This window comes from Adelges cooleyi, unplaced genomic scaffold (assembly GCF_023614345.1).
Source record: "Adelges cooleyi isolate 19-005CV unplaced genomic scaffold, UGA_ACOO_1.1 ACOO_flye_CR_arks_rails_tigmint_CR_PRNA_21, whole genome shotgun sequence".
Classification (NCBI taxonomy): Eukaryota; Metazoa; Arthropoda; class Insecta; order Hemiptera; family Adelgidae; genus Adelges; species Adelges cooleyi.
The window spans coordinates 108,523-121,361 of record NW_026095871.1 but is presented as its reverse complement, the minus strand read 5'-3'; the positions used below and the strand labels follow the sequence as shown (position 1 = coordinate 121,361).

Sequence of the window (12,839 nt, the reverse complement as noted above, 5' to 3'; positions counted from 1 at the left end):
TAGCGGATACGAGTAATTCAACTGTGTCACATAATATAACAACAGACTTTGTAAGTGACTTTTTGAACAAAATTCAACCGCCGTAGGCGATTTTGTATGTTTTTGCCAATACACTTAGAGGTCTCTAGTGTAGTAAGTATACATCTTCTAATAAAAGAAAAGAAAATGGTTTTTTGTCGGCCGTTTAATGTCCAACTAACAAATGTACAGTTCGACTAAGGTCCACGGTATAATTTCAAGTATATAGGTATACCTAGGTACACTCGGCTGGCACCTTTTACTAGTAGTTCACGCCCAAGTCAGTCGTTCACCCTTTACTACCCGAGTATATAACATATAATATGTATATAAATGTGTGTGTGTACATGCACTCTCTCTAAGTACTCCGCCGAAGCATTAAAAACCGGGTCGACACATTATTGTATGAAAATTAGTGACGCAATACTTATCAATGATGCGTCTATGCGGATGCACGTGCACGCATTAAGATCTAAGTAAAGCGCATAGACCGGAAACAAGCACTTAAGGTGCGCATAAAATAAAAATTTTAAAAACCATACAGCTGATGGAATAAGGGATTATTGCAAATTTCTGCTTAACCAAATACACACACACAACAGCCCCCGACATTATACACGGGCTTTCGAACTCTGCTCACATGCGCCAGAACGGGTTCAAAAGAAATTCCACCCGACTTATATCATATTAATATGGCATAATATAATGTGTGTACAATGTGGCTAAGAAGTTTTCTCGAGATTTTCCAGTCCCTTGCACGTCAGGTACAACCGTGAATAGTTCACCGCCCAAAGCAACGCACTATTTTCAATACAACCACATTGTGAGTATAAAAAAATGGTTAAATTAATGACATTTTTTTACCGAAAAATAATAAAAACAAGCATATATCTGAAAAGTGGGATAGGCAAAGGTTTTTAGCAACTTTTTTTGTAACTGAAACCGCCCTTCGATGTGTGCCTATAAATGGTAAATGTTACATACATATCAGGTTTTTTTTATCTATGATAACACACATAGTATTAGATGGTAGAAAAATAATAATTTGTACAAAGATTTTAAAGGGCTATTGTCGATCCAGGAAACGATTTAAACTCATCATAATCAAACTAATACTACATATTTTTAATGCATCTTAAATGGTGTAAATAAACTAATTAAAGACTATATTAATCAACAAAAAAAGCTTCTCTGGTCGAACAAGTTTTGTTTTAAACTAAAATAACAAGGACAAGCGACCAAATAACATTTTTTTTGAAAGCAACTTTTCTTTGTACCACGATTAATAGTTTTTCGTTTTTTTTTTTTCGAGGAAGTCTAAAAACTTTATTCAAATTTTAATGTAAAGTAGTAAAATGTCATTTATTTGTTTTGCACAGTAAACATAACATTATGTACTCTTTGTGACAAAAAAACAAAATGTAGGTACAAAAGAAAACAAATAGGAAACTCATGTTTTTTTTTTAAACGGTAATGGAATTCTTATTGAACGTCATGCTGTTATCAAACATTATATAAAAAAGAAAGCTTTATAAACCGGAGGAAATCGAAATATGGTTTTCAAATAGAACCAATTTTTCTATAATCGTTAGACTTGGAATACATTATGGGCAAATAAAGATTGTTTTATTTAAGAGGTTTCAACAGTTAATTGTACATCCGTGTAGTATATACTATTGCCGAGTATAACGTGGTTTGCAACGTTTACATGTAAAAAAAATAGCTTTACACACCACTACTAATAAATTAAAAATGTCTGTACAACTTTCTTAGATGAAAATTCTGGTGCGTAGACCAAATGTCGTGTAAAAAGTAGTGGCAGAGAAAAAAGTAGTATTACCTCCCCGAAATAAATCGAAGAAGTTTGGTGAATAAAATATCAATTCTTTTCTCGAGAGAACTGTTTTCCTCCTACGCGTGTAGTTGCAATAAATTACAGCAAAAAAAAAACCTGAAAATGTATTAAAAAATGTACAAAAATCACCTCAGCCTATTGTGCACCAGTGTCTCGGCAAGTTCCCGGCCAAGCCTCGAGTATGCAGTCTCGACCAGCAACAACAGCTTGGAATCAGTCCTGGGATGACCTGGTTGCTGGTAAGGTGGTCTGTGGTCCGTTGGCGGTCTGGATTGAAACGGAGGACACATGTCATAGGGTCGCATTCTGACCACTTTGCGATCCCGTCGCATCAACAGACTAAACATAACACAAAATACACAAAATTTTAAAACCAAAAACCAAAAATTAAAAAAAAAAAAAAACCCAGTACAGTGGTGGGGTCGGGGCATAGTGGGGACGGAGAGGTCACAGGTCTACAGATTTTACTATAACTGAAAGTGATAAAATCACTTTTAAAATAAACGCTTCGATGCGAATCTGTGGATAGTATGTTCAAACCAGTTATAGCGGTTTAGAAGATATCGCGGGACCAGCGTTAAGGTACTTAAAATTTAATATTTAGTCTTGTGCAGGGTGGATACGATAAGACAGTTGATCGTCTGTCTATAAAAATGTACTGTCATAGTTATCCATACATCGTAATTAACAGTATAATGAAAATATTTTCATTACCTGTTGACGGTTGATTCCCACACACATAGCAACCTAGAAACTGACTACGGCCAAAAAAGTGTAAATTTACCCTATTTTTGGGGTTTTTCCTTAATAAAAAGAAAAATTTGACTACAGATTTTTGAGAAAACAATTCTATCCCTTCTAAGGGAAAAGGTTTATCATATTTTTTTGGTTTGTTAATGTTTATCGATAGTACTATGTTTGAAGAACAATTCATATAAATTTGGTACATTTTCGACTATTTTAAAAAAAGTTATAGAACATCGTAATTTTAAGTTGAAAAATGTGTACATTTTTTAGGTGTTTTTCTCGATTTTAATAGGGAAGGGGTGACTTTTTTTAATTTTTGGCCCGTAAAAGTACCTTCCAGGTATGATTTCTGATCTATAGAGTTGCTACACGAAGAAATCGGTTCAGCGGTTTACGAGATATGAGACACACAAAAAAAAAAATAATAATAAAAACACATCATTGTAAAAACAATACCTTCTCAGCTCCGCATCGAAGCTAAAAATTTAAATATATTTTTCATAAATTTCGCATGTTTACAACGCAGAGCGTGGTGGGAAAACGGCTGTAAATAAATGTTAATAATTTTTTTTAAACAGAAGATTACATAATTACAGATCTATACATTTGATTGATTTCGAGAAAACCAAGCTCAAAGTTTATATCCATATGGCGTTTACCAGATCACAGAGCAAATGATGAACAATATGCACTTATATATCTTTACCGCCAAATAGAATGGAGAATTTGTAGTCAAGCTGTGGACTTAACTCAGATTTTGTAAAAACAGGTAATACGTTTTGAATAAGGTGAAAAAATGTTACCACGCGCTGTTGCGGAATAGATAATATTTGTAGAACATAATAATACCAATAGCAAATAGGTATAAGCACACTTTTAGATTTCTTTTCAAACTACAAGCGTTGAGCAAATATAGTGCCACTTGAATGTATACATAGTGTATAAACACATTGGACGCAAAATATTTTGCTTATGAATCATGTAGAAAAAATAAAAGAGATGAGATAAATAAATGATAACGATGAATTCCACGACTCAGTTAATTGTATGATATATAATGATTAGTGTAAATTACTGTGTATTCATATAATGTCATGGCCAATGGACGATACAGCTGTTGTTTCTATCCAGTTAGGTGCCAAACGCAATCAAAAACCGTATCCTTGGGCCGACAATATCACAACAACATATCACAATAATATATATAGCAGTCAATAGCTACTTAATTTGCGCATTACACGCATTAGTGGTGCGGTTCAATTATGTATGTATCCGTTGTGCATTTATTACACATACCATAAACTGTATTATAACATACCTATAGTAATGAAATTAAACACCACACACGGTTGATGTTTCCTGTACGGGGCGAGTTGGCTTATTAATTTGCTGACATCGACTGGACGTCATGGATAACAAAACAAATAGCATACAACAAGCCAAAGGGATTTTCATTACTGTACTGTGACTGTATATATGCATATAGTACCAAAAGAATAATTTTTAAAATCAATAACGTTGTAGTAGACTGAGCAGAAAAAATTTGATGTAGATTTGTCTGTTTAATGAATTAATTTACTATGTGCAACAATGTGAACGCCAACAACGGTGTTTCTCATGCACTTAGACATTGCACGGATGCCGAATTTAATAAATATTAATTAGTATTCTAATAATTATAATATTGTTGATTACCGTCGTGTGCGCGTTAAAAATTCATTTTGTACAGCAACACACTGCAATGTGTTATGAAAATTAACGGCACATACTATTTCATAGAACATTAATCCATTTTTAATGTCTAAATTTGAACATCATATCAACGACCGTTTCATCATTGACACACTAGGTTTTAAAAATTACCTAAGAGTACATATTTCGTTTGGACATTTAAAATTAAGTAAGTACACAAAACTGTACCAAAAAGTTAATAATGTTAAAAATATTCCACGTGACGAATAATAGCTTTTCTGTTATTAATCCAAGCTGAGGGGTGAAATGTGTTCTTCAATAATACATAGAAGACTATTTATAATATAGTGCATATCACGAGAACAACTTAAAAAACAATAAAATACAGACAGAAGTATTTTTTTTTTTTATAAAAAACGGTATAACGCTTTATACAGAGTTTTCCATTTTCATGTGGAAGTCGCATATACTCCTACACGTGTGTCAAGTTTTCAATAACAGATGCGAAACTTAACATGACATGTCTTGCACACATTCTAGTAACATGTTTTTTATTACATATTGTGTATTTACACAAGTATTGTACACTGCACGTCATAGGTAGCTATACAGTTTTACATCTAAATAATATATACCTAACGCTTAAAGTAATACCGTTACTCTTTGTCAGAAAATACAAAAAAATCAAATATAAAACTTTAGGGACGATTGGCGTATAATAGTCTATTATTAAGCCATTTACAAAGAGAATAGAGAATTCTTAGTTAATCAAGAAACCCATTATAATAGGTACCTCTTTGCGGTGACAGCTGCTAATACAACAATATTCGTAGACATAGTGTATGCTGTTTTTGGTTGAACCAATTTGATATTATAAAAAAATAAATCATAAATATTGCAACTTTATGTGACGATAAAGTGAAGCTGAAACAACAAAGAGTTTTTGTTCGTTTTGATTGAAATGTTTTTTAAATTGTATTTCTGTATTCCATAGTTCATAACTATATATTTTTCCTCAAAGATATACTTGTGAAACTCTACTGAAGTATAAATATAGTATAAATTAAAACGGTCTTAGATATATTATTTTTTTAATTTTATTTATATATACCGATAATTTATTTCGGTAAATACCTAATTTGCATACTTTTATAACTTATCAAACAGTTTTGAACATTTCAAAACGCCTTTGACGGTTGGACCCATTAATAAAAATATTTTGCCAATTTATTCAGCTGTGCACTTTTCTTCTGTAATCTCCAATAAAACTTTTGTGAGTTCCAAAGAAAACCGACACCATTGATTTGGACGCATCGAGAGCGCAGAAACAGATAAAAATCGCCTTTATCCCAAAAATGTCTTCACAAGAAAAGAAAAAACAGTTTTTAACTTTACACTTTTGTTTGGCGAAATTAATTAATTTATTGGCGCGCACAAAACTAACACATTGACATTCAGTCCTTTTTCAATGGAAACGTTAAGTAAGATAACGAGACCTTTAAAACTAAGTTCTAGATTTTTAGAGTGCAAAATTGATCAAACGTTCATTGGCGAATTTGAGCTGTTGAAACGTTAAGGGGGGGGGGGGTTTAGTTAAGTGATGTAAAACTTTTTAAATGTCCATTTAAATACAACACTGAATAATGTAAGCAAGATAAACGTTATCAAATACACTGTTTCGGATTTAGAAGAGGTCAACAGCGTGTAATCATTATATTAAATATAGTCTATTATTAAATTAACAAACCGATTGAAATGCGTTGTTAATATATAGTTTATCTGAACATAATTATTCATGATCATTGAATGGAGTGTAATAGTGTATTTTTACATTTCACATGTCACACGGGTAGCTGGATAGAATCAAAAAGAAATTGTTTTGATCGGTACAGCTGAGTCTATAGTATATGCTAATGGAAATCGTGTCTAGTCGAAGAATAAACACAATAAAAATGTCTGCGACGCTAAGATGAGTTATTTGAATAGGATATGAGATAATAGGATTACACACATAGGAGATATATGATTTCGGTCGTGACTCCTGACAAGTTTTTTGACGAACAATCCTGTTGGCATATCAATTACACACACACCACAGTCGTGAACTACATTATTTAAGTTGTTTACACGATTTTTGTACAGCATATAATATACGTGTCCGAGTAATTAAGTGTCTTGGCAAAGACATTTTCCTGTCTCGGGTAAGGGTCCAATTTTAGAGACGGGGACAAAAAAAAACTACTAGATTTAATACGGTTATTATGATTCATAAAAGAACAGCTAATCAACTGAGTGACACGTCCGTTGCATATTATAACATGTAATGCGACTAAAATTTTTTAACTACAGGAAATTAATATTAGGTTCAAAATAATTAAGTCATTTATTTTGTGTGTACACACACAGACATACATTTTATTTTTGTTGTTTTTTTTTCCATTTTTACAATGCCATATATTAAACGAGTTAAATAAATAAATAAAAACTTCATCGTACATTAACTTCATTGTACACCTTATTTTTAAATTAATTTTGAAGCTTTATACTTTTCACAAACGATAGCTAATACAAAAATAGATTTAAACAACAAACGTTAACTTAACCACCTACAAAATATTTTAGACAATTATCAGGGTTAACGTTTAGCTCTAGAAGGGATTGGTTTTTTATTCAAAGCATCACAATGGAAGCCTACTATGAAAGACTTGTTCACTCTAAAATTAATACCTACTTATTGGTTGTTGAATTTTTAAACAATTACAATTGGTTGTTTTAACAAACGATCTTCCGTTAAATTCACTGAAAATCTCATTATTTAGAATTGTATCGATTGGTAGGAATCACAAAAATACAGTTAAAATGTTTTTCTTTCAACTATAATTTGCATTATCAAATTTAAGTGTCACCAACGGGTGACTTCTTTATGAAATTTATTATATGTTTTTACTTTTTTTATTATCATCACATATACTTGTTGTTCTAAACTGTACAGATTGTGTATTTTCTATGATTAAAAAACTAAAATTTACCAATTAATCCTTTTTTTTTTTAAAAGTTTTGGGCCTTTTTTTTTTTTTTTTTGGTCTATAGTAAAATCGCCTATATCGTTTTTTTTTTTTTGGTTTTCGTTGCACGTTTTGCCCATCAATCAACTTAAAAACATGTACACCTATATAATTATGTAATTTCCAATATATGATGGAAATGCATGGAAAAAAAAAGGTTTTCAAGGTGGTATGGCCTTTTAAATATTAAAGGTTACAGGTATTTTATTGATTCCAAATACTACACTAACGCAATAACCGACTCTTGTTGTAATATATTTATTTTGCCGGATAAAAAATTCCTCTTTTTTTAAATTGTATTTATCTTCCCTCGGTGGGTAATATATTTGTTTATTTTTTATTAACTACCGTTCTAAAATAAATATTAGTTTTCTGTGCTATGCTTGCACGCGATATAGGGACTGCACAACAACATTTTCATTTCGATCACGCGCGTTGCTTTTGCACCAAAAAAAAAAAAAAGTTTTCAATATGAGTAATGTACAACAATAATAATATATAGATCAAAGCTCTCTCTCATTGTACTCTGTTTATTAGCAGAGATTTGCCGGTATGCAATGCGCGCCATATCGCTGTTTTTTTATTATTATTACTATAGATATTTTTATTAGCTGATAAAGTGGAAACCTACACCATAAAAAATAGGTTAGTATTATACTATTATTAAAAAATGTTTAGTAGAGTATTGCGATTGCAGTGTGAATCCACAATATCCTTGTAACAATAAATTACATATTAATAATATGTGCACGGTGATGGTATTTTGTTTGCAGCGTTATTGAATTAATTTATTAAAATATTTGTTTTTACTACAAGCAAACGCATAAAAACTATGTAAATATGTAAACAAAGTCAGGCGAAACAACAAACACAAAACGCTAAGTAAATATTTTAATAACTCAACAATACAGTATATTTTATATCAACAAGTAATATGATATACCTATTGAAATTAATGATTTTCAAAAAAAAAAATTAACTAATTAAGCCACAGAAGAATATTGTAAAAGTACTAAATATGTTTTTTTTTGCAATATAAAGCTGTGTGCCTAAGTGCAATATTTTTTATGAAAATGTAAGCACTAAAAAGATAAATCGCTTTTGGGTTTTAGATTTCTTGAAAGCCACTTATAGTCAAAATAAGCGTTTTTTTTTTGTTTAATTTCCATCAAAACATTGAACTTAGCTTTTAGGTACACAGTTGTGTATTGTAACAATATTTATAAGATTTTTAAGTGGCTTAAATAGCGTTTTTTTTTTGTGAAAATCCGGATTTTTGGATTCCCGTCACTATTGAAATTGATGTAAAGTATAAAAAAATAGTTGATTCATTGTGTTCTCGCGGTACGGTATGCAAGGAACGAATAAAACTAATGAAATGAAAATAAACAATTTCAAAAGCGAATCTCTTACATGATTGATGATCAATTAACAGCAGGATTTCTTTTTTTTTTTAGGTAACTTTTCGCGTGACTATTCCCTTAAAACCGAATCGGACACAAAATGAAATATTCAAAGGTTTTACACAGAAACGCCACCGCACTACGGTCAGTAATGCAGTAGTTGGTCAGCTATTATTACCAGCTATAATTCAATATAATATGTAAGTATCCGTATAATTCCTATCCGACTATAGAAAATAACAGCTATTTCGCGTCAGAAACCAACATAATATAGTAATTCTCGACATGCGAGAAACTGTTTTAATTTTTTTGTATACTAATCCTAATATGTTTCAAAAGAAATACTTATGCCGGATTGCATCAAATGTTTACACAGAGTTAAACTCGTTTAACGGTGGTTAAAATAAATTCTGTTAAAATCACTAAAGTTAAATTACAGGGTCATTTATCGCTGTGTAAAAATGTATGTACAGTTAAATTTTGTTATCAATATATTGCGGTAAAGTGATGATAATGGAAATGTGCGTTATCAGTTTATCATTGATAAGACCCCGTATGATAATAATATTAACTCGCCTACCAGCTGATACCATTTATTCGATAACCAGTATACCGGTAATAACCTGAATATAAAACAACGTTTTAGCAACGCTAGTAAATTTAACAAAAGTTAGTCTATTACACGGTGATAAATAATTTACCAATAGATAACGACTAGTTTGGTGCAATATTATACATAAATAAAGTTTAAATGCATAACGTTGTGCAAGTGCAGTCATCGGGCAGTCGTGGCCGAGCGGTTAAGGCGTCTGACTAGAAATCAGATTCCCTCTGGGAGCGTAGGTTCGAATCCTACCGACTGCGAGAAATTCACTTTTTTGACCATTTCACCAGTGTGTGAGTCCATTAGACCATCATCCCGTCGAATAACCGGTTATTCTTTAGGTATTGATGTTTTTATTATACCGCCAAGTATACATGTATAATGCACGGACCCGAACGATCCGTGTTCCTAGTTTTTTTTTTTTATCAGTGGCCACATTTCTTTAAATATGATAGCTAAAATAATTTAGATAATATGGGCTGTTGTTGTCAAACCCTAGCTGATGTTTCAATTCAGATGGACAACTACTACTAGATCAATTTTTGTCAAATATCGCCTATTATTTACCCCTTACTAAATCATCTCGAGATAAGAGTTAATTGTTTTTTTCTATATTCACCATTTCGTTTATATTGAAAACTGACAAGGATTGCAGTCGTATACTCATAATCTACCTAAATATAGTTTTTAAGTAAATACATGTATTATAAAAAAAGGTGTAAAATCAGCTTGTTAAAAAGTCAATTGGCATGTTAAAGTGCCATAGATCGAATTATAAACTACTAATTGGAATTTGATTATAATATTATCACTTATCGCATTTTGTGATAACAAATGAGAACGTTGGAATCAAGGTAACCGCTTTGAAAGCTACCAATTAACGTTTTGTTAACTTGACAAATAGAATTTAATAATAATATTGTTATGCGATGAAACTTACTTAATTTAGCCAAATTATAAGTTTAAATGAATTTATTGTCAACTAACATTAATGCCCGGTTGCACCAAACGTTGTTTTAAATTCAGGTTATTACCGGTATACTGGTTATCGAATAAATGGTATCAGCTGGTAGGAGTGAATATTATTATCATACAGGGTCTTATCAATGATAAACTGATAACGCGCATTTCCATTATCACCACTTTAACGCAAAACATTGATGACAAAATTTAACTATACATACATTTATACACAGCGATAAATGACCCTGTACTTTAACTATAGTGATGAATTACATTTTTAACAACAGTTAAAATTAAAAACCACGGTTTATGCGACAGAATTTATTTGAACTCCAGTCAAACGAGTTTATGGAACCCGGCACGAGAGTGGTAAGTGTGTATTTTTAATAATATCCAGTTGGTGTTGTCGGCTGTTTATATCGTGTATTGTCGTTGACTGTTCAAGAATGAGGGCTAGGTAAGAAGACTATTGGACAGTATACGGTTAGGTTTTTACCTGGCGATGGGCGAGCTCAGATAGTGCGTGTAATAGAATATGGACAGGAAGCCGACCATCATGAGTGCGGCCACGCAGCGCTTGACCGAAAACGGGCGTCCGGCCAGGCGCCGGTTCTTCAGCAAAAATGTCATGGCGGCGGCGGCGGCGGCCGTGGTGGTCAGCAGTGGCGCCGGCTGCGGTCACCGTGCGGCACCGAAGGCGGTGGACGCGGCGTCGTCGGTGGCATACAGTGCGCCAGGCGACAGCTCCGGCATGACGTTTGGCAGGCGCGGGCCGTTTGCATTTCCTCGCCGGTCAGCTCCTCGATGGTCGGCGGCGTCGACGGCTGTTTGGCATTCTGCAAACAAAACAACAAACATTGAGTACAACAAAAATCTACACAGATGTGAATAATTTATACATATATATTATGTATATTTATGTAAAGGAGATGTACCTCTTAATAGCCCCCTCTTTGGTTTGTTATCAAGTCATATTATCTGTTATCAAGTCATGTTATCTGTTATCAATATCTGTAGCGAACGCTTATCGTACAACAGGTGGATAACAGATAGGATGACTCGAGTATTAGTGTATTACACTATATATATATATATATATATATATATATATATATATTATTATATTAAATCAATAGACAATTAAATAATAGACTTTAAATTGTCGTTTATTTGTTTTTAGGTTTGTATGTAAATAATAAAATAAAAAAATATTTGTTTTCAGATCAACACAGTTTGTCTATTATTATTATTGTAAATTATAAGGCAACCTTATAAAACGACAATTTAACCATTATAACCTTATATATATCGACGGCTTATAATATTGTAATGTGACGAGGTCCTAATTCCCACAAAGATGACGAACAGTGGCAAATTTAATTTTCTCTATTGGCGGCATGTACAATTAGCAATCTTGTTTATTATACATATATCTGTGATTTGGACATTTGGTCTGACCCAATTGTTGTAGTTTGGTAAAATATGAAAAATTTCATACAGGACTACCCTTAGCACGTGGATCGACTGCCAAACTTCTTATCACAGAAATATAGATAAATCAGAATGGACACTGATAACAACGTACATTGGAGGAAAAATCAGTGTATTTAAATCAGTCGTATATATATATCTATATATAAGTCGAAATTAATATATTCTTTAATATAAAACGCAAAACAACCCCATCTCTTTGTGTTCTCTCTTGTTTGAAAATTAGCTAAAAAAATTACCAAAAAAACGCCTATTTTTTGTTTATTTTCTTTTACTTTTTTTTTTAAGGGCGTCGAGGTTAAAATTTGAAAACAGCTTTTTAAGGACCACTCTAATATATATATATATAATACCTTTTTTGTGGGATTTGTGTGTGTATGAAATAACATATATATATATATACACATCTGTGATTCTGCGCTATCAACTTAACTTGTAAAACCGTAGACGTCGTTGGAAAGTAGCACGTCAAGTATACAGTTATTATACTTTTGCACTATATTATTATTATCATAGCCAATAAAACATGTACGACAGCCGAGTGACATTATAATTAAACTATAAGGTAGATAATCCACTCGTTATCCTTCTTGGCGCGGTTGTCTTGCGAAAAATACATGCATCATAGCACGTACTAAGAATTATATTATTTCTCACGGTATTTTTTATTTTATTTTTTAGATGAAAATATTACTCTTTTCACGTTAACGGGTCAAGATCGCGTTTGTCGGCGACCGTGTGGAGGTCAAGCCTAAAGTGTCTGGTGAGATAAAAACCGGTATTTCATTATGAGTTCATATAATAATATGTAAGTTTTTCCTTTCAACGTGGTTAAAGCCAAAATGTGCTTGAAAACTGAGTCGGAAAACAAAACATTTGAACAATAACTAGTCGAATGATAACTAATTTCGTGTTGGTGTAAATTTCAGCTAAATAATCTATTGAATAATGTTCAACTGTCCGACTACAATAGTGTATAATATAATATGTACCACGTTATC

General features: G+C 32.1%; 1 protein-coding gene and 1 non-coding gene across 2 annotated transcripts in view; one reads left to right on the top strand and one right to left on the bottom strand.

The window, feature by feature from the left end:
* Positions 1-12,839, bottom strand: part of LOC126834586 (bifunctional heparan sulfate N-deacetylase/N-sulfotransferase) — a 40,919-nt gene that overhangs the window by 15,824 nt on the left and 12,256 nt on the right. Inside the window, exons 2-3 of the mRNA XM_050566613.1 lie at positions 10,844-11,183; positions 2,003-2,212 (exon numbers count right to left, since the gene is read on the bottom strand). Of these exons, the coding sequence (XP_050422570.1) occupies positions 2,003-2,212; positions 10,844-10,977 (344 nt within the window). The 5' untranslated portion in view covers positions 10,978-11,183. The remainder of the gene's footprint in view (positions 1-2,002; positions 2,213-10,843; positions 11,184-12,839) is intronic.
* On the top strand, positions 9,563-9,644 carry Trnas-aga (transfer RNA serine (anticodon AGA)). Its single transcript has one exon. It is a non-coding gene; the product is annotated as a tRNA-Ser (tRNA).